The sequence below is a fragment of the Nilaparvata lugens genome, chromosome 4, assembly GCF_014356525.2.
Source record: "Nilaparvata lugens isolate BPH chromosome 4, ASM1435652v1, whole genome shotgun sequence".
In the NCBI taxonomy this organism is placed as follows: Eukaryota; Metazoa; Arthropoda; class Insecta; order Hemiptera; family Delphacidae; genus Nilaparvata; species Nilaparvata lugens.
In genome coordinates this window covers 32,444,555-32,468,268 of record NC_052507.1, presented here as the reverse complement: position 1 = coordinate 32,468,268, position 23,714 = coordinate 32,444,555, and the positions used below count along the sequence as shown (strand labels likewise).

Sequence of the window (23,714 nt, the reverse complement as noted above, 5' to 3'; positions counted from 1 at the left end):
TTGTTATGCTGCAAATCTGGAGTACGCAAAGTAATACTTTGCGCACTAGAGCGGAAAAGTGATTCTTTGCAGCCTGCAATCAGTGCAGAAATGGTCACTTTTCAAAGTATCTGTAGGAAAAAGCTTGAAACAAGCAGGAATAGATCATAAATTCTATTTCAAATAAGTTTTGTCTGGCACTTTATATCCAAAAATTGCCATTGAAAGTAGTTATTCAGAAAAAAACTCTCGTGAAAAATTGAATGTTTTGAAAAAGTGCATTTTTGTAGGTTAAAATCATGTTTTAGGTGGAAATGTATAATAACAAACTTGGTAGAATAGTTCATTGAGATTCGATTCTCGTTCACTAGAGGTCTCTCTCATGGATGGAAACCATTCTATGGCCGTTTTAATTAATGCTGGATCCGCCATTTTGAATCGGCCATTACGCGGCCCAGTCGCGACCCCCAAATCCGCATCAAGTGGTTCGGATATCCTGAGGTACCATATAATCAGAATATTTGGGTCTGTTTCCATCTTCACGAACTTCCCACGAAACCCTGTTTTTGAGCCATAAGAAGCCGGACTGCAACTGTTGATTCTATTAAATTAATTCACTGGGATAGATAGCAGAATTGAATCTCGTCAGCTGAGTATAATGGAAATTTTCATAAAGGCAAGTAAAGTTGTGTGAGTGCACCACACCAGATTTTTTATTATTATTGCGGATGATGCCCACATGAGCTTTTTGCTTGTTGATTGATTGATTGATTGATTGAGTACTTTATTTATGTAGATTACAATATATACTGGCTTATACACTTATATACAATAGCTTACAATACAGCAAAATTATAGATGAGTTTACATAATATAGACTAAGAAAATAATTATTGAACTGTATATGATATGAAAAAGTAATTTGTAATATAATAACTATAGATAATTATATTGTTATGCATCTACATAAATTGGCGGAGCTTTGGACATATCAATGTCCATTCTTCGGAAAGAATATTAAAAATATCCTTTCATCATCTTGTTATTCAACAAATATCCGATCATCTTGTTATGAGATGATCCAACGTCAATGCCTAATCGATGGGTCTCGGAGAGATTCCAACCCGCGACCAGGTAGCACTATCAGATTGAAGGGTGCAACGCCTAAGTAACATATTATAGCTTTCCGGTAAATAGAATAGAATAGAATTTTATTAGTCATTCAATATTTACAAAAAATACATCGACTTCGTCAAAATACATTTTTTTAAATCACTATTATTCATTAGTCAGTCTTAAAAATACAAAAATAAAATTAACAAGTAATGTAAAGCATAGATCACAAGCTACTCATTATATCATAAGAGAAATGGTACCCAGATTATAGAAAAGAAATCATTTACTGTGTACAAACATTCATTAACTAATACATATTCAATTTTATTTTTAAATTGAGTGAATGCTAGTAACTTTAATTTGTCTGGTGTGGAGTTATATAATTTTATTGACATGAAGTGTCAGTTTCTCTGAGATTTGGAATGGCTATATTGCGGAAGTCTATGTCTATTTCGTGTATTTGAATTATGGTGTTGGTTTGTATCATATTTATCCAATTTTTTTGTACATAACATAAAATATTAAAAAACATACAGTGATGGCAATGTCAGCAATCCAAGTTCTATGAAATGTGGTCTACAATGAGCATTGAAAGGCAAATTACGTATGATTCTAATAGCCTTCTTCTGAAGGACAAAGATTGAATTGGCTTTAACACTATTAGCCCAAAGCATAATTCCATATGATAGGAGACTCTGAATGTGTGCATAATAGATATTCATCAGCACAGGCCTATCAACAGTTACACATAGTCTGCGAAGCATATACAGGCCTTTGGAGAGTTTAACGGACAAAAAATCAATGTGCGCCTCCCATGACAGACATGAATCAATCATAACACCTAGACACTTGAGTGGTGTAGCATCCTTCTGCTTTCTGAAATTGAAAATTATATCAGAGGTTTTGTCATCATTAAGAGACAGATTATTAGCTGCACACCAGTCGTTTAGAATAAAATAACTATGGTTTCGTTTTCTTTCAAGATCAAACTCGGATGGGCAATTAATTTTTAAGCCAAAGTCATCAGCAAAAAGGTAACCATCCAGACTGTTTCCATCAATATTAATCGGCAAATCATTTATATAGATATTGAAGAGAATAGGGCCTAAAATAGAGCCCTGAAGCACGCCAAATTCTACCAATCTGCCATTTGACAAAACCCCATCCTTGTATACAAACTGATTCCTGTCAGTCAAATATGATAAAACAAGTCGCACTGCGCCTGGTGTAAAGCCATAGAAACCCAATATTTTATCTCTCAATATGTGGTGCTGAACTGTGTCGAAAGCTCTTGAAAAATCGTATGACCTCAGACCCACAGAATCACCCGACTCCATGTTGCTTATAACCCCACTAACAACACCAACAATAGGATCATTTGTGCTTCTACCAGCCCTGAAACCAAATTGCTTATGTGTGAATATATTGTTGGACTCAAAATAAGATGACATCTGTTCATGAATCAAAGTCTCAAAAACCTTGGAGAAAACAGGTACAATAGCAATTGGTCTGAAGTTACTTTTCTCCTTTCTAGAACCCTTTTTATGTAAAGGCAAAACTTTACATTTTTCATCTTTTCAGGATACATACAACCATCAATAATACAATCATTAATTAAAAAAGCCAGTACCTCACTTATTTTATCAGCTGCTATTTTCAGAACCGAAGCATTAAGTCCATAAATATCCATACACTTACTATTACTTAAACCTAAAATTGTATGGAAAACTTTTTCAACAGTCACTGGCTTAAAAGAGAAATTCACACTTGGTCTTGTCAACTTACTATAATAAAAAGCTGTATTTTCAACACTAACAGGTATATCTTGGCTCAACTGCGAAATATGTTCAACAAAGAAATTGTTGAAGTCCTCAGAGGTTATATCATCAACTTGAGTTCTATTAATACATTTATTTTTTGTGAAACTATTTACAATTTTCCATATAGCCCTACTCTTATTAATAGAACTACTTATAATTGCATTATGATACAAAATTCTTGTCTTCTTTATCTCAAGCCTGTACAACTTTCTAGTTTCTTTATAGAGGGAGAGCAACTCAGGTGTTCTGAAGGTTTTATACAAATGATAAAGGCCATCGCATTTGACCTTTAATGCTTTAAGACTATTATTATACCACTCACTGTTTTGTTTGCAATTATTAGATTTTACAGATTTCAATTGAAAAGAACCATTCACAGCTCTCATGAAAAGTTCGAAAAATTTCTTAGTGAATCTTCTCTTCAACTTTTTGCATAATCAAAGACTCATAAGTATAATTTGTTCAAGCATATTAAGCAATTCACAAATCTTTCATCCTTTTGTATAATCATCTTCATTTAAGTCCTTTACTATTAATTATAATTTCTTAAAAACGTTATTGATTAAATAATTTGTTTTGAATCGAAAAAATGTTACTGAAATTCATACAAATTAATGGTCTTAATAATTTCTTCTTATCTTGCAGGTGCTTTGAGGTTTATGAGAAAAATTATTGCTTTGAAAGACGAATTTTACAACCGATACATAATGAAAGGAAATCTCTTCTCGCCTGTAATTGACGCTTTCATCAGGAACAATGGCCGATATAATCTGCTTGATTCTGCAATCATAGAAATGTTTGAATTCATCAAGCTGGTGAGTAATAATATTTTGTAGTTCAATATAATATATTCTAGTTTATATAATACCGCCTATAACATGATGACATCTTTTTTGTACAATAATTTTTTCATTAATTATCAACAAGTGCGAAAGCAAAATAGTCGAATGAATGATAACGAAAGTCTAGTGTCATTACTCTTTCATAGTTTTTGGAAGACACTGTCTAGTTTATAGTGTATTTCTTAAACTATAGCCTAAACTGTTTAAGTTTAAATTTTAACTGTTTCTAGTTTAATACTTTTTCATAGTTTTGTTTATAGTGTGATAATATAAATTGTATTTATTTTATACATCTTAGAACCACTGATATTCAGTCAACCAAGCTCCATTTTTAAGGACTTGTTATCCAATGTATTCATATGACTTTCTGCTTTTTATTGCAGGAGGACGTGAAAACATTATGTGCTCACATAATTGAAGGCTATGGCAAAGTTTTAGATGAAGTCGATTATGTTCAAACATTCAAAGCATTGAAGGTGAGGTACAACCATCAAGAAAAGCTCAAGGAGAGGGAGAAAGCTTCTCTGGATGGGTAAGTTATGCAGTCTGAAATTTTTCAATAGTAACCTTGAATCTTTTCTAATCAGCACCATTACGTCTATATTCATTTCTAACAAATCAATGTAGAGATTTTTACTTTCCTTGCCCTATTACCATAGGTAATAGGCTTTTGTAATCCAAAGGCCCAGGTTCGAATCCCAGCCTGGGTAAGATATTTTTCTCGGGCCACTCCCGTGTTTCGGATGGACACGTTAAGCCGTCGGTCCCGGCTGCCTAAAAAGCAGTCGTTAGGTCATGTCAGAGGCCCTGAAATTGATCAGTTGCGACCTGAAAACTCTGACACCAGACCTGAGCCAGCCAGGTCACACGATATTATTATTATAGGTAAGGAAAGTATTGCTTTCCAAAAAAAATTAAGGTACCCTAATTTCAAGTTTTCTATACGTTTCAAGGTCCCCTGAGTCAAAAAAACATGATTTTTGGGTATTGGTCTGTGTTTGTGTATGTGTGTATGTCTGTGAACAAGATAACTCCATTCCCAATTAACCGATTGACTTGAAATTTTAAACTTAAGGTCCTTATAACATGAGGATCCGACAGTAAGAAATTCAATAAAATTCAATTCAAGATAGCGGAAAAAATGGTGGATTATTACTAAAAAACCATGTTTTTCACGGTTTTCTCGAAAACGGCTCTAACGATTTTCTTCAAATTTATACCATGGATAGCTATTTATAAGCCCTATCAACTGACATGAGTCTTATTTCTGGGAAAATTGCAGGAGCTCCGTAATATTCTTGAGAAAAATGGCGGATAATTACTAAAAAACCATGTTTTTCACGGTTTTCTCAAAAATGACGACCGATTTTTTTGAAATTCATACCCTGTATAGTTATTTATCAGCTCTATCAACTAGCATGAGTCTCCTTCCTGGGAAACTAATGGGGAGTCCACCCCATCCTTGAGAAATGGACTTTGTAACCTCCTTCTCGTGCATGAGGTAGGTAGGTAGAGCAGTTTATAAAAAAAACACATACCCAGTCGAAATATTTCATTTGTACAACAGCTGTTTTGGCGACTTTTAAAAAAATCTTCGGATTTCACAATTTACACAAAGGAAAAAGTACTCTGAAAACAATTATATATACACATATACAGTAGCCTGATGGTAGTTCCAAATATGTTGCCGCCAATTGTCATAATGTTATTCCCGTAAATTATTTTCTTTAAGAATGAGGCTTACAGTTCAATGAGCAAGGAAAGTTGTGTGAGTGTACCACACCAGATTTTATTTAATGTATTATCACTTTGAGATTAGGTTGAAGCTGTTTTATTTGGTTGAAAGTCTAATCGAGTGTTAATGGTTTCATCTACTAATAATGATAACTGTTTCTTTATTTGAGAGAGCTGCTTTGTGAAAAGTCAGTCTATTTTTCCTGATTATTCAATTGAATTCTAATCTACAAATGTAAAAATATATATATATTTTTAAAATTAATAGCATTAAATAAATATACTTTACAACTGAATGGATGAGGATGAACTAAATGTGTTTGAATCTACTGTTCTCAGATTATTTATTTCATCATCTACTGCATTTCTTTTACTTTATTAATTCAAATACCATGAATAGAGTTCATATTATTTTTCATTTTTACACTCTTCTTTCTGGTATCACCCTACCAAATCTTTGTTACAATCTGAATAAGTGCTCGCCTTGAAATACCTGCTGTATTTTGTCTAAATCATGCAATCATGTAATTACATCATGTAAAATTATCTTTATTTCTTTGATACGACCAATATTGTTATTTATTCCAACATTTTTCAATTACTCACTTACTGATTAATTTATTCATTTACAAATTAAATTCACAAGAGAGAGATAAATTTTTCTCTTTAGTTGCACTTGTCGCTGGTTCGATATTCTATACCAACTGAACTGTTTTATTAGCTATTTATTAGATATTCTACAAAATCCATCCTTTTGTCAACTTACTAATTCGATCACATTACATTATTGGAAAGGAAAAACAGGTGCTGGTCCAAAACATCTTCTTTTCCTAAATTTAGTTCATTGAAATATTAATTAATGATAACTAATTTTCTTATTATAGTTTGTCTAAAACAAGTTTAGACTTGGCCCTCCATCCGATGAAATTACAGAATTGCCAAATCGTGTAAAATTGCAACTTTCTCAAATTTCCAATTCAACGTCAGAATTGGATGTATAATATCATCCCCGATATCCTAGTAGTGCTAAAAAAGTTTCAGGTTTGAAGGATTAAAAGGAAATTTAATTTTTATGAAACATCGCGAAGATTTGTTTTTCTTTTGAATATCACTTCTCTCGGAATCATGTAGCGTCGTAATGAGTAATAATTTTATATCAAATGAACGGGGAGACTGTCTCCTTTCTATTGGGGTCTGGATCATTTTTATCCGACCCATAGTTATTTTTCAATTAATAATATATGTTTGTCAATATCGAGACATTTCGAGCAGAAAACATGAAATTTTCGACATGCTGGAAACTTTTTTGTTTCAAAAGATAAGTAGGTGGTGAAAGCGAGAAAGATTCTCTGAAATAATTGAAATTATTTTTTCCTACAGTTACCCGAAAAAGTGCTCATTCCCGCATCAATTATAGTACACAAAATACCTTATTCTCACACCCAGTGCGGGAATGTAGATTTGAGTGCGGCAAAAACTTTGTTGCACTCCAAATTTGCAACATAACACAAAATCGTTAACACGCTTTATGACGGTAGAGGACGACAAAGTAAAAGAAATGTTGGTAAACCTAAATATGTTGCTGGCTGGAAATTTTTGTAAAACAGCTGATTATTACCGTGAGATATTGAATAACAAACAGTTTTGATAGTATTCAATATCAGTAATTTTATTTCTATTCAAGTTATCATGAACGATTTTTTATGTGTGAGATGCCTATATTTTTAACTGGAAGACATTGGAAACATTTATCGGCCATTTTTATGATCAAGGAATCAAGTATTTTTATATATTCATTTACTTTTGTGGTTAGGTTACTCTTATTACTGATACTAAGGTTATATTTTCAAAACAATAATGTATCCATTAGGTTTGAAACATAAATATTTACACTTCAAAAAAAGTTATTCAGTTCTTCAACTCCCTGAAACATTTCTACTCGTAGAACAACTTCAATGAATGCCATTGATGAATTAGAAACAGAATACAGAATAGATGTTATTGAATCTCTCTCTCTTGGGTTAACAGCCGTAGGGCTGGTTGGCAGCAGCTCTCCATGCTTTTCTGTCGTCCGCTTTCCGCTTCAGCTCGTAGTATGATCCACATCTCATATCCCGTAGCAATTGTTTCATATACTTCAGCCTAGGTCTTCCTGTCATATTCCCTCCCTTAACCATTCCCTCCATTATCCTTGTCAGTAGAGTGTCATGTCTGATGATGTGGCCAATCAGCTGTGCTCTTCTTTGCTTGATCCACTTCAAGAAGTTCCGGTTCTCTCCCACTCTTTCAAAAACTTGCTCATTTGTAATCATATCTCTCCAACTGATCTTCATCATTCTTCTGTAGCACCATGCCTCGAATGCAGCCAATCTTCTTTCCTCTCTCACCCCCATTGTCCACGCCTCACTTCCATATGTTGCAGTACTCCATACATACGTTTTCAACATGTTTTTTCTTACGTCGAGACTTATGTTTTTTGAGGTGAATAGATTTTTCTTCTTATTGAAGGCAATCTTAGCCTGGGCAATTCTGCTGGCAATGTCCTTGCAGCTTCTTCCATCACTTGTGATTTTATTGAATACCGTAATCTAAAACACTGGATTTACAATATATTGTTTACTCAACAGTGACTTGAATGATTGAAGTTTAGCATTTCAGGTAAATGTAATGTCTATATAATATAATTTAATCATGTTTTAAATAAAGCAGTAGGCCTATAACCTTAATTATACGTTTCATGCGGCTACTGGGCGATTGGCCAGAAAAGCAGGCCAAATTGCAAAGTTTTGCTGCATAACTTTTGTGTTTTCGGATAGGAGAAAATTAAACTGTTAGTCACACGTGAAGTATAACGTTTGTGAGGCTCATTGATAGCTCAAAATACATATATTATCCAGACAAGTGATATGGCCATATTTAGTGATTTTAATATTTATTATCAGCATTAAAAAAATACTAAAGATTTGCACAAACATTTTATTTGGTTTAGGTCATGTTCACCGTCTATTACTGACTTTTCACATTCTATGGTAACTGTAGGATAATTTAATGTGCGATACGTGCGCAAAGTTTCTTTGCTGAACTCGCCTACGGCTCGTGCGTAAACGTTTCTTTCGGTGCAGCAAAGTGGCACTTTGCGCGCTAGTAGCACAAATAACTATTCCAATTGTCAAACGTACTCGGAAGAACGTATTTTGGCCTCTCAGGTGTTTCAAAGACAAGGATAGCGGCTGAATGGTGTGCCGCCATATGCTATCAATAGCTGGGATCAACAAATTCAAAATACAGAACGATTGAAAAATTCAGCAACTGCAAGCCAGATGATCATAATAATAGTGAAAATGACAACCTCGCCTTGAATAATCCAAGCGGTGTTTCATTACAGCCTTTCTAGAGGCATTCAGCTGCTTGCGTTTGAAACAATTCAGTCAAATAATATTGTAAATTGCCAGCCTTTAGCATACAATTTGGTACACAATGCATACCATGCAGCCACTCTTCTAACTTTAAAATTCCTTTGAGACCAAAATACGATCTTCCGACTACTTTTGACAGTTGAAAAAACAATTTCAATTATTTCTGAGAAACTTTCTCGCTTTCACCACCCACTTTTCTTTCGAAACAAAAAAGTTTCCAGCATGTCGAAAATTTCATGTTTTCTGCTCGAAATGTCTCGACATTTATAAAAATAACTATATTTATAAAAATAACAAAATAACTATTGGTCGGATAAAAATGATTCAAACACCAATAGAAAGGAGACAGTCTCCCCGTTGATTTGATATAATATTATTACGCATCACGACGCTACATGATTCTGAGAGAAGTGATATTCAAAAGAAAGACAAATCTTCGCGATGTTTCCAATTTTATCATAAAAGTTGAATTTCCTTTTAATCCTTCGACCCTGAAACTTTTTTAGCACTACTAGGATATCGGGGATGATATTATACATCCAATTCTGACGTTGAATTAAAAATTTGAGAAAGATGCAATTTTACACGATTTGGCAACCATGTAATTTCTTCGGATGGAGGGCCAAGTCTCAACTTGTTTTACACAAACTATATAAATAAACATGTACTGACTATCTTTCTTTCTGTTTTGAGTACTGTATTTTTGGATTCATGTTTGTTCAAATATATTGATCAAATTGTCAATTTATTATCACTGATGAACTTTAATAATACAATATTTGGAATTCAAGCCTTTGGCAGAATCAAATTTGATCGTTATTGGATACTATTGCTAGTTTCTGTTGACTTGTGTATGTTTGATGGATGGATGGTGTTGGTTGTGTGAATGAATGGTGTTCACCGTCATAGAGCAATGATTTTAATGTAATTTCAGTGTTCCTTCAATATTAAGAACGAACCGGTACAGACGCGACCACCGTCAGATGGATGACGAGGAGGAGATGTGGTTCAACGAGGAGGATGACTTCGATGATGGGGAGGCCATCGTTGCTGCTGGCGAGAAGCTCACCTCTGAACTCGAATCTCTCGGTCAGCAATCATTAGACTAGCAATCATCATCTACATCTATATACTAATAATAAACAAAATAATTGCTTGGCTTATACATGTACGGGATAGGAAATACACGAATGACGCATCATCAAGTCTGAACTACAGAACTGACTGATCAACTTTAAATTTTGCATGTAGATTTTTAATCTACTGAAGATGGTTATAGACCTATTTTCAGTTCTTCCAGATTTCAGTACGTCAAGTATTTAATTTGTCAAGCTGACAATTCTTCAGGTTTTCAGTACGTCAAGCTTTCAGCATGTCAAGTTGCCGTTTTATGGAAACTTTGCCTGAGTGGTCATCTATCCAACTATCTGTAATCTTTCTTCTGTTTGTCTTTGATTACTAGTGACCCCCTGGGTTGGAAAACTTGCTCAAGAACGGTTTTATTGTAATCTTTTAAACCCACAACTTTTAATTATACAGAGTTGATTAGAAGCTTAATATTCCTCTTACAAGAATAATTTGACAGTAGGTTTCATTGGGCATCCTATTTCAAATGAAAACTTACTCTGTCATTTCATCATCTTTGTATGAATCCAAATGAATTTTTTTAATGAGAAGGTGGTCATGTGATACATGATTTCGATACAGAGTTCCAAGTAATTGTAGTACACGAGAATAAAAAATATGCATATCTTTAGACGTTGATTATAGTAATCGAAAATGCACAGTAACGGTATTTGGTGCATAAACAAGTAATTAATATAAATGTATGATACTTGTTTTCAGGCAAAGCTCTAGAGAAGAAGAGCGAAGGGTGTAGTGGGAAGCTGTTGGCTGGAGCCAATGCGAAATCACCAATCATCAACAACAACTCGGGCATAACGGGCGCCTCGCAGTTGAGTCCCGCGCAGGGCGACATCAAGTGTGCTGCTCTTTTCAAAAAGGTTACAACATTATCATTTCTATGATCATTTATCAATCAAGAAAACAATTTAGTTTATAACATGCAATTGGGCTTAAAGAAGTTTTGTACTAGCTGGATTAAAATTATGATGGAATAAAGGAGTGGTTGTTTTGCAATCAATTGCAAGATAATTAATAAGTTTAATAAATGTTTTTAATGAAAAAAAAGTCCTCACAATATATGTGTTTGAATACGCCTTTGCTGGCGAAGGAAACAGAGTCTTGAATGCATTGTTGGTTAGGATATTGAATGAAACACACAAGGAAACAGAGAAGTGTATTCCGAGACATCGTCAAAATACTCTTAGGTTAGCATACATGTCAAAAAGAAAAGATGTGTGATCAAAGGCGTTTGCAGATCAAGACGCTAGCTCAGTATTCATTTTGTGAGGTTGTCGGTTGGTGTTTCAGCTAACTGAGAATATAATGATACTGAATCAGTAGATTGTGAATTTCTAAACGTATCAGTTAATTTTTTGATAGTGTTTGGGCTAGCGTTTGATGTTGAGAAGAGAATCTTCATCAGTGGGCAGTGAACTTGTGAGTTCATTTTGTATTTGAGCTAGTGTGTAATGTTTGGACGTTGGTTTTCAGGCGTTGGTCGATTATGACGGTGATTCGGATGAGGAGGAGGAAGAGGAGGGTTCAGAGCTGTTGTCTCCCACCAAGCGCGCGCGATTCTCTTAGGAGAAGGCCCCTGGAGACAAGGACGTGTCACTCACTCCGCTAGAAGGTGATACATCTTGTGACACTCATTTCCACACTCTTCTCGACAAATAGTTGAAACATTTACATGTGAATGTGAACTGGTTGAATGGTGGCATGCCACCGCCACTGTTGTCTACTTGAATGCGTCACAACATTAAGGCTATTGAAGCTGTCGATAAGTTGTAGAACATCCTGAGTGTAACCGTCTCTTGTCTCTAGACAGGGTGTTGTTCCGCATAAAATGTGCGTGCTCCGTGTGTGTTATATTACTGTAACAACTCGCAATTATTATAATTATTTTGACCTTGATACTTATTGAACAACAACTATTTAGGGGAAAGTGTATTGTAAATAGTTATTTAAGTTGTACGTTTTGGTATTTCTGTATTGAAAACTAGTAGATATGGAATTTATAATATGATAGACGTTTGTATGTACTACTAGCCAGTGCGTGTGTGTGTGTGCTAGTGCGAGAATATTTGTTTATGTCCGTGAGTTGGGGTTGAATGTGTGAGTGAGTGCGTGTGAGTGCATACAAATAATGTAATAATAATTGAAGGTAATCGTCTTGTATGAAGGAATATTAGAAAAAATTGTTTAGGTAATAAATCAAGGTACTAATAATTAGGCTTCTGGCATCTTATCATTATCGATTCAAATTGTAAATTCATTATTACATTTGATTAATATGTATCGGTGTGGTGTACAAACAGGTAGTCGGTGTCTTGATAGTGAGACTTGGAATGTGTCAAAAATCGATAGTTTTCATTTGAATGGGTCAAACACAAAATTCACATGTTTTTAAGAAATGATCAACCAAAAACTTGGAAAATACTAATCGTAATTTGAAAGTGGAATTATTCGTTTTAAAAGTAGATTCAAAATTAGCTGAAGAATGTTTTGATTTTTATATTGACATTTTTTTAAATAAAAAGCAAGGTTAGCATCTTTGTTGGAGCCTGCCAGACTACATGCAGAAATAATAAATACAGTATAGTATTAGAATGACTTTGGTATGATAACTTTTATTTCTATATTATTTTTCTTGTACATTCATGTAGACCTATAGAATTCGATAAGTGTAAAAATGTGTATTTAGAAGTAACAATTTTCCTTTTCATTTATTAACATACTGAGATTTAATAAAAGTCTTGTTTTCTTTCAGGTCCAATTAAAAATGATTCAATATTTTGTATAATTTTTCAATGATATTTGAATATAGCAATTCAAAATTTAAAGCGGTCTGCTGGATATTATTTTCAAAGTATTAAAAATTAAGGTCGTATTTGGATTATTTTTTTAACTCCCATAAATAATTAACATAATGAAACCAACGACAAAAGTGTTTGTCAGTACCGGTAGGCCTACTACTAAATTCTTACTGAAGTTCAGTCTTGCCTCCTCAACCACTTGCATTCAACCTTGCATTGAACCTTGAAGAGAGTATGGCTCTTATATATTACCTAAATTACCCTACACTTTTTCATAAACTAGTCATTGTAGCTTGCATTTATTACGATTCAACAAAGCTGCATTGATACATTGGTAATAATCACATTTAATTAATTCCTCATGAGGACATGGAATTATTAGAAAACTGTATTTATTTTATTCTGTACAAAACATATTTACTCTTATTTCACTAGACATTTCATCTGTTGAAGATTTGAAGCACTTAATCGATACTTCTCAAGTCAAAATTGAAGAAAAAATCGATGCAATTGTTTAAAAAAATAGGACATGCTTTTTTGTTAAGGATCTCCTGATTTTCTTGCAATATTTGTTAGTATATTTTCTCATTTCTACTAAAAAAAAACTGGGAATAAATTTCAAATGAACTGATAATAATATTATTATCAAGAGTCGAAGGTCTTACAGAAGTTTTTAAACAACGAAAAGTTAGAATTATTAATTTTTGCAATACTCTACGTACGATCTTCCATTAAATTGAAGTTATTGATTAAAATTTTTAAGGGCTTAGCAAACAGTAATTTATGCTTATGTAATCACCAAGAATCGGGTTTTAAGTTAGTGCAAATAAATTGCTGTAACTGAAAAAGCTTTATTTTGAACTGTTAAAAATTCTCCAATGCAATAAATTAAAAGCCTTGGATTTTAAAGTTGAAATTATCAGAAGTCACTAATATCAATGGTGCCGCTCAAGATTTTCAAAGACCAGTCTTCTGTTATTGAAAGTATTCAAAACATTCTTGTATTAATGTACTCGTTAGTAATTTGATAGGAATACTTATCGTTATTGTAAAATGTTTTTAATCGTTGAAAAGAGTGATATTTAAGTGGGCATAGTCTGTGGAATTACTGTATTTATAAATTTATACATTTATAACTCAATGAATGTATATGAACTTACTATATTCAAAATATACTGTGAACAGGACTAGAAGTGTGTTCTAAGGTTCCGGCTCACAAACGAACACAATTACAACGTTGAGCTTCGGCAATGTACTATTATCATAGCTAGATTATGATTGCAGCCGGCACTAGATGGAATCCATGTGTTATATTCCAACTAGAAACATGAATTTATTAGAATTTTCTCAAACTAAAAGAAAGTATTAATACCTATCGTGGAACGCTTGCTATCAGATTTTCCAATTTTCTTGGAAGGAGTATGGTAAGGAGAGATTTTTAGATGAAATTATACATAATAATACTGATGGACAGTCTTGAAGAAATTGATAATGCTGATTTTTTGCTCTTAGTAAAGAACGCTATGTAAATTCTTCAATAAGTTGAATGTTATGATTGAATCACAGTAGGTTTGCTTGAAAACGTGTGTTCAATGAATAACAATTTATCGAAATTTAATTGTATATTCATCTATGTAGTTATATCCGCCATATTTAAACAACCTTTAAAAGAGGTGAATTTGATTTTATTTCAAGTTTTTCATTTGAAATTAATTGAACAGAAATGAACGAATCTCTTGAAATGGAATGTATTTTTAGTATCTTTGATAAAATATTATTTGAAAACTTTCTTATGAAAGCAATCATTTTAATACCATACACAACTGTAATAATATTTCGGTTCGTCTGATAATCTATCCTCCACTGAAGGTTGTAGTAATTTATAAGTACGCATCTATAACATGGCATTGATGATGAAAGATGATGTCATTTTTTCCATTGGATAACTCAGAAGTCATAAGTTAAATTTTTACTTTTACAAATGTGAGCCAACAATAGTTTGATTAGTCCATTTTATTGCAATACTCTTCTCCATCCTTCATTTCATGCAAAACATAAACATGGAAATATTTCGTAATTTGAAATGGATTTGCATGAAATGAAGGAATCTCGTAGAGGAGTATCGCAATATACAACTTATCATTGAAATATCTACATACCGTAACGAAAGTTGCATTAGTATTGTGGAATCATGTACATTATTTATTTTGATGTATGAATAAATTATTTCTTTGTAGTCTAGTTTTTTCATTGCTATATTAGTACCTATGAAACAAGTACGCAACCTTTTTTCAATAAATAATTTTCTTTATTCGTAGAAAAATAAGGTATAGATTGGATACCTATTTAAAAAATAAGCCACAGTAAGGGGTGTACCGTACAATAATCGTTGGGTTCTTATATTCGACTAGCAAGATTCAAGCTAGTGTTTGATTAATCGAAAGTCATTTGCATTCATGGTACCGTATTTAAAGTCTAAACTAATCGTTGCAAAATGCCCTGAAGTTCTGTTCTCCTAAGCTAGTGTTGGATGACGTCAATGGTTACCATCACCAGTCTGACAGCTGAATTCTGAACCCATCGTCTCATAATATCACGTTTTTTCTAAATATATTGTTATAAAATAATGGTATGCATTGCATACAGTAGCATTGATGTTACCGGTATTCATAAGGAATGCTGACAGTTCATATAAACAAGGATAATGTGAGAAAAATTCTCAGCCAAAAATATGGAAGGATATTGAATAAGTAAAACTGATATTGGCAATTCCTCGAAACTAGTTTTAAATAAGAAAAAATCAACATCTCTGAATAATGGGTAAGCCTATTAGGCCTACACAAGATCTCTCTCTTCGGTTGACAGCAACTCTCCATGCCTCTGACATCCGCCATCCTTTTGAAGTCTCCTGTGATTGACATCTCAGATCCATCTTCAGTTGTTCTATGTACTTCAGTCTTGGCCTTCCTCGCGCATTCCTTCCCTCAATTATTATTTTTGTTAGTATCTCATGTCGAAGAATATGATCAACTAGTTGCGATTTCTTTCAGAAGATAACATCTCTCCCCAACTCTTTGAAACACCTCTTCATTTGTTACCTTTTCACCAACTGATCCTCAGCATTCTTCTGTAGCACCATGTCTCAAAAGCAGAAATTCTTCTCTCTTCTTTCACACCCACCGTCCAAGCTTCACTTTCATAAATTGCAATGCTCCATACATACGTTTTGAGCAACCGTTTTCTCACTTCTAGACTCAACTCAATGTTCTTGCAGTCAATACCCAGTACATACATCAAGTTAGACGTCTAGAAACCTGGGCTAACCTCTATTAAGACTGCAACGACAGGATGGAAAAACTTTTTATTTTTCAAACTTTTTCGATGAGCATTCTATCAAGTTATCAAAATAAAAAAGTTCTCAGGAAAATTTTCCATGAGATGAAAAACTTTAGGCGCTCATATGCCAAAAAGTAATAATCGGAAAGATGATTCCTGAGAAAACTTTTATTTTGATAACTTATAAGTATACAAATCAAGAAAATCTGAAAAATATCACCATTAAAAAGATTTTTTCGCCTGTTACACAACCTTGAAACGAATGAACAAAAACATTGTCATTTCTTAGATCTTGAATGATTCAATAGAGTACTGTATCTTTAACAATGACTGTAAGGGTGTTAGGAAAGAAACTGCAGTAAATTTCAATCATAAATCCATATTATTTTATTTACATTGAAACTAACTATTTATAATATCAAACTATAAACATAATCAGGCCACCAAAACAAAGTCTTGGATGTCAAACTTTTTTCGTCAATTGTTCCATATAGCTGATCAGATTTGATAGACTTATTTCCTCCTGAAAAATAACAAAGAATTATAGCATATTATTATTATTAAAAAGTCACAAGTTACATAAATTGAACGAGCAAAGTGAGGTCTAAGATTCAAGTCGATGGTTTTGCATTTCTCTTTATTGACCGAGCTAAGTGAGGTCAAGGATTCAAGTCGAAATTTGATAGGAACGTTCCTTTTTGAATTGCGCGTCGATGTATGATGTATAAGGTTTTTTTAATTATTTTGCATTTCAAGGATAATATAAAAGGAACGGAAAAGGAAAAATAGTTATTTGTGCAACTAGTGCGCAAAGTGACAGTTTGCTGCAACGAAAGAAACGTTTACGCACGAGCCGTAGGCGAGTGCGGAATAATGGTTTCTTGAGTGCAGCAAACGAACTTTGCTCACGTATTTCACATTAAATTTTTCCTACAGTTACCATTGAATATGAAAAGTAGGTAATTATGGGTAAAATTCCCTGAAATCCATCAAATGTTTTTCTGTGTAATTTTATTAATAAAACCTTAATTTATTTAAAATTGAATAATAATAATAATTGAATTATAATGATTAGTAATCTAGCGCTGCATGTGAGTATGCATCGTTCAACGACAAACCAGTACTTTGTTCAGAGCCACGTTCAGTCACCGTTCTCATCGTTCACTCACCGATCAGTGGCTTTGAACTCAACCAATTTCCTTCATACGCCAGCATTACCATAAAAATCATACCATAATATATAGAATTATTCATCATGAATCAGCTGTCGAGTGGATTATTAATTTTGCATGCAATTTGTAGCTCAAAGTGAAGTTGCAATTTCTTAGATTTGTCTCGAGACGCGCGGCTGTAAGAGTGTGTGAGAGGTCGGCTATATTTGATTGATCAATGTAATATTTTTGAACAGCGCGTCTCGACAAGCCTCTAAGGAATTACACCTTTACATAGAATTTTCTCTCAACCTTTCTCGGCTTTCAACTCGGGCAGACAAGTTGAGAGTATGTCATGTAGGGACATCTGCTAAACATCTGCATTTGCTGGACATCTGCTAAACAGATGATTAGCAGTGTCTATACATCTAAACATTGTCTAAACATCAACATCTGTTAAACAGATGATTAGGACTGTCTATACACCAACCCAATCAGCCATTGGCCGTTTTCAAAACGATATCTCGCCGTCACGACAGGACAGGACAGGATTTACTCTGATGGACAGTTTAGAGGAGGCTGTGAATTATAACTGAGCAAGATCTATAGTTCACAGAACTACTAGTTTATGTATGTATGTTTATTATGTTTGTTCCGCACTACTGCGAAACGCAGCAATAGATTTTCATGAAATTTGACAGGCATGTTCCTTTTTATACTTCATTTCAGTATTTCCTAGTAGAGAGGCGCGCATAAGGACACCTCAAAATCATGCATCCAACGGGTGATTCTCATGGAACATAATATCTTCGTGCGAAATATCAATGTGAGGACAATGTAGTTGGTGATAATGGTTGAAGCTAAAAATTAGGTGTTCACAATACAACGAGCATTGTTGTCAGGTGTAGCTGAAAATTTATAAGAGATAGAGCGCTCTACCTGGTCTTAAATTGTAGAGCACAAGAATACGCCCAGAGGGATTTTGAATTATACATCTAAATGATAACAATCGGCAAATATTGTTGATCAAAAACTAAAATTAATTAAAATTGATTTTTTCTTCAAATTTTACTCATTAAAAAAAATCATAACTCAATACTCATTGAAGATAGAGAGTTCCAAATGATCTAATTTTATTCAGAATTGTAAAGTTTAGAAACCGGTAAGAGCAAATTCTTTTCTCCGTTTACTGGATTTGGTGGAAATAGCTGAAAACTGGATAATGAAGCGAAAACCCGAGGTTTTTGGGCCACGTTGTATCTAGCACAAGGAAATTTTGCATGAAGAAATTGATTCTGGACTTCTCTCATGTATCCAAATAATATATCAAAGATTAGAACTACAATATAAACTGACAGCACCAATGTATATAGTGACTGGACTATAATAGTACTGTAGCTTCTACTCACAAATTTAACACTTCAACATTTTCAACGTTATAGCAACTGCTATCACAAGTAGTATTATTAATTACGCGTATGTTACAGACAGGCAGACAGACGTTAACGGAAGCGAGTTAATATAAAACTTATGAATTAAATATGTTGTGTATTATTCAGCTGAAATCATGTGTCGGTGCATAAAAGACAGTCTGTGTGATGACTCACGAATAGCATAAGCTTTTTTAAATGAATGGAAAAATTACAGAAATAGCATGCAATCAATTCCAGCTGAGTTAATGATAAATCAAAACCATTTTTTCCTATTCACTTTAGATGCTATTTTTATATTCTGAAAAAGGCCGAAGGAATGAGTCAATTTTGTTGTGAAACGAACTTGACCTGTAAAAAGGTTCGAAGAATACGGGTTCAAAATTTGAAGCTGATTGATCAATTATTTCTAAAGTTATTATAGAAAATACAAACAGACGGACAAAGACTTGAGTGAGTCAAAAGTGAGGACTCGCTAACGCTCGTTCAAAAAGGAAAAGGAATTCCCTCAATAATCCAATATCCTACTATTAAACGAGAAATTTCTGTTTATAAGTCTGTATGTCACCGGATCTCGAAAACGGCTCGAACGATTCTCATGAAATTTGGAACATAGTAGGTTTATAATATAAAAATTCGATTACACTAGGTCTCATCCCTGGAAAATCTTGCTAACGGACATTAAAATGATAGTAATTATTCATCCTTTTAAAAACAGCTGATAATTTCGTAGTCTGTCGATAATGGAAGTCAGTGAGCGAGTGTGTGTGGGACTGAGACAAAATGACTCAGCTGTTGAACTATTGCAATCATTCAATAAGGTAATTAGTGCAGGTTGCACAAAAGCTGGTTAAATTTTAGTCCTGATTAATTCCAGGAGAACCAATCAGAAAACCGTCTTTTTAAAATGGTCTTCTCTGATTTGGTACACGTGAAATTAATCAGGATTAAAATTTAACCGGCTTTTGTACAACCGGGCCTTTGTGAGAGAGATTTTTGCATTCCACTGGGAATTAATCTCAATCCTCTGTGATTAGACCTTTCTGTATAAACTATAGACAGATTATAATTTCCTCTTTCATAATAAATTTTCTATGCTTTTGTACTCCAGAGCGAAGCTCGGTTCCCCAATAAATTATTGCAAAAAATCAGACAATAGAATAAATGATTCATGATTACCGTAATCAGCTGTATGATTCATGATTACCGTAATCAGCTGTATGATTTACTATAACTAAAGAAGGACTTGACCAATCGACTACATTTTTCTAACACGTATTCATGGAACCAATTTACAGATCAAGTTCTTTGGTGAACGAGATTGACTTGTTTGTCCATTTTGGGGATGTAGCTAACAATTGCGTATTGCGAACAATGATGAATGGTTGAGTGAGGAGGAATGGCTGACCTTGGCGGAGGTGAGTTGCGATCGCAGCAGTGCAATGGAGGTGGATAGGGTGGCCGGGGAGAGCAGCAGCAGATAGGGCACCGCGAGTGCGTGGTAGCGCGCCAGCTGGGTGTCTAGGGGACGACGCAGGTCGGGGGGTGGCGAGCACACGCCTCCGCGATTTAGCTGCATGCTCAGGTAGCGAGCCAACTCCTCAAGCTCGTCCAGATCCTCTGCTGCTGTTCGTGCATCAATCATATACAACACATCAACTAGTAATCAAGATTATTTAATTTATAATCCATATAACCCATATAATATTGTGAACCAGATACAATGAACATAAAAAGAGAATAGCGCCGGCCGGCCAGCGTTAAGTTAGCAAGGCTGTGGCTGTGGCTTGTATGTTCAGCCTGCTTCGTTGTGGGTTTGAATGCCGCATGCTTTTCACATATCTCATCTGCATCTATAGTGAGATCCACGTTATAATCGCAGTGGAGAAAGATAGGAGAACAGCGTTACCGATGCTTGCCTGTCACTTGCCTTCTATAGAAGATGGCTGATACCGGAATAACTAATATCAACTGTTCATTCTTGTTTAAAATAATCAATTATATTAATTTCATTAGTCAAGAAAAGAAAATATTGTTTTTAATGATTCAATAATACATTTTTATAATTGAGATTGAATATTTTGTTGATTGGTTATATTTTAATCGATTGTATCCACAAAGAAATAAATTTGTACATTGTTGAATAACGATGTGGCAACGTTGCGGAGCTAGAAAAGGATGGCGCTATCTGCGCTATATTACAGTACTTGATTGATTAAACATTTATAACTCTTTGATGGCGTGATGCGAATATTACATTTTTAATTGATGTGGATCATTATTGAAGAGGTGGTTTAGATGTCCAATTTTATTTATTTATTCCATAAAAACATAGAAAGGCTCACAGACAAACTCCAGTACGAGCCTTTTAATGAAATATTTGATAGTGTAATATTATAATTAAAAATAAAATAAGAGAAAAGAAAATAATATCGCACTTCATTAAATATTCACAATTCAGCAGGCTATCTTCTTCTTCTATATAATAAGAGAGAGTAGGGTTGTGTTTGTTCGTGTGTTCAAAACATGTCAACTTGTGGATTGCATACCGGAAAAACGGAAATGATTTAGATCTCCAAATTTTGAACATAGATTCTAAAAATATCAATCTCGTGCACCTGGAAGCCCAACTTTCAATTTTCCTTCCAGATTTTTCAGAATTAATGTTCAAATTCATCTATGCTACCGTTGTTCATAGACTACATTGTTGCAACCCAGAGTGTGTTTTTTTATGAGGAGGTTATAATGCTGTTACAAGACTATTATTTTCTAACGGTCATGTAGCGCAACGGTAAAAGGCTAGCTTACGGAGCGATGGTTCCTCGGTTTGAATCCCGATGCTTCCCAATTTTTTTGTTCTTAATTTTTTCCCTCGAAACGTATTATTATCAATTATTTTTTGAAGGAATTTGTTTTCATTACGATTGAACTTGGATTTTATCAAATAATTATTTTTAATGAAAATTTTTCCACCAGTACAAATGAATTGGACATAGTCTTCATGCTGTAGGCCTATCATTGAATTTCATAAGAAAAACATGAATAGATCACAATAAAGTGAGTAATAATTTATATTCTTCAGTTATAATGTACTATCAGACACGAATTCCCAGTGAAACGAGTATTTTAGGTATTTTGTTTGGAATTGGGAAAACAAAAGGCTGCCTGATTCAAATTGAGGAGGATCCTAATCGAACTAAAATTTATTGATGTATTGGAAAAATCAATATGATTCTGTGAGGTTTTCAAGTATTATGTATTCTTCAGTTTTCTATACTATAATAAAGGAAAGAACTGGCTTATACACGTAAGGAATAGGGGATTATGTCTGACTCATCACATCGCGTCTGAAATATACTCAAATTCAAATTCAAATTGAGTTTATTCACAGAAATCATTACAAATACAGTACACATGTATAAATAGTATAAATACTTGTGAATTTTCCCCACATAGACAAGTCTGTGTGTGGGGAAAGAGTTCTAATGTAAAACAACTTTTTACTAAAAAGAAAATTATAAATATTTACAATATAACTTGAAAAATAAAAGTTTAACATGGCACACAAGATAAAATTTAGAACTTGAACAATTATAAATTATGAGCAATATATTGATGATATATAATATGATGATGAATACAAGATATATACATAGTATCAAAATCGGTAGGAGGAGTAGATGAGCTGATCAGCGACATCCCTGCCGGTTTCAAATAACCACATATTTAAAAATCGTTTGTATATTATGTTAAGGCTAAGGGGTTCTATTTGCTTTATGTAGGCAGGTATATTTCTATAAAGAATGTGGCATATGTAATGACTATTAAATCTATTGCAATTGCTAACTAATCTGGGTTGTAGAATTCCAAATATATTCATATTACGTGTTTGATAGGGATGGATAAGAGGATTAAATATAGCATTTTTATTACTTCGGATGAAAATTAAAAGTGATTTTATGTATAGCTGTCGCAAATCAAGGACCTGAAATTCTTGATAGGCCAGTTCTGTCGGATAGCGACTATCCTGGTTCAAGCAAGTCTTTATGATTGCTCGCTGTGCAATTACTCAACTGATTAATTTGAAATTTTGCATATAGATTCTTAGTTAACCGAGGATGGTTATTTATGCCTATTTTCAGTTCTTCAAGATTTAATTACGTCAAGTTTTCAATATGACATGCTTCCAGTTGTTGTATAGAAGCAGCTGAACATTTCTTTTAAAAGGGACACTAGATGATAGGTATGATTGGGGATCCTATTCGAATAAAAATAACTGATTTTCTGTCGCATCAAAACCGCACCGATTTCTCAAACCGTTCAAAAGTTATTCTCATTCAAAGATACTGATAAAACATCCATCATCTTTACTATAATAATGGAAAGAGCTGGCTCATACACGTACGTGATGTAGGAAAATTATGTTTGACACATCATCACGTCTGAACTACTGGACTGATTGATTCGAAATTTTGCATTAAGATTCTTCATCAACCGAGGATGGTTACAGGCTTATTTTCAAATTTCGAATTTTTTATTACGTCAAGTTTTCATTTTGCAGTTTTAAAATAGACCCTTGCGAAGCACGGGTTACCTACTAGTCTATATAATAAGAGAAAGTAGGGTTGTGTTTGTTCGCATCAAAACATGTCAATTTGTGGATTAAATACCGGAAAACAGGAATAATTTAGATCTCCAAATTTTGCACATAGATTCTAAAAATATCAATCTCTTACACCTCGAAGCTAAAATTTCAATTTTCCTTCTAGATTTTCCAGAATTTAAGTTTAAAATTCATTGACGGGACATCAAGTTCATACGGCATACATTGTTCCATTGTTGTAAAATGTGTTTTTATGAGGAGGTTATAACATTGCTACAAGACTTATTATTTCAGTTGCCGTGGTCTAGCGGTAGAGTACTTGACTTCGGAGCGAAGGTTTCTCGGT

General features: G+C 33.7%; 2 protein-coding genes across 7 annotated transcripts in view; one reads left to right on the top strand and one right to left on the bottom strand.

Moving 5' to 3' along the window:
• Positions 1–14,620, top strand: part of LOC111061044 (serine/threonine-protein phosphatase 4 regulatory subunit 3A) — a 36,111-nt gene extending 21,491 nt beyond the window's left edge. For 2 of the 5 annotated variants that reach the window (XM_039427348.1, XM_039427349.1), the window contains exons 12-16: positions 3,561–3,730; positions 4,141–4,289; positions 9,842–9,996; positions 10,753–10,910; positions 11,524–14,620. In XM_039427348.1, the coding sequence (XP_039283282.1) occupies positions 3,561–3,730; positions 4,141–4,289; positions 9,842–9,996; positions 10,753–10,910; positions 11,524–11,616 (725 nt within the window). In that variant the 3' untranslated portion in view covers positions 11,617–14,620. The remainder of the gene's footprint in view (positions 1–3,560; positions 3,731–4,140; positions 4,290–9,841; positions 9,997–10,752; positions 10,911–11,523) is intronic. The other 3 variants (XM_039427353.1, XM_039427350.1, XM_039427352.1) reach the window with 3 other exon arrangements.
• Positions 14,621–16,547: 1,927 nt separating this feature from the next.
• LOC111063289 (protein SERAC1-like) overlaps positions 16,548–23,714 on the bottom strand; it is a 67,911-nt gene continuing 60,744 nt past the window's right edge. For both annotated transcript variants that reach the window (XM_039427342.1, XM_039427343.1), the window contains 2 exons: positions 20,174–20,391; positions 16,548–16,707 (listed from right to left, as the gene is read on the bottom strand). The gene's annotated coding sequence lies outside the window, so the exon portion shown is untranslated. The remainder of the gene's footprint in view (positions 16,708–20,173; positions 20,392–23,714) is intronic.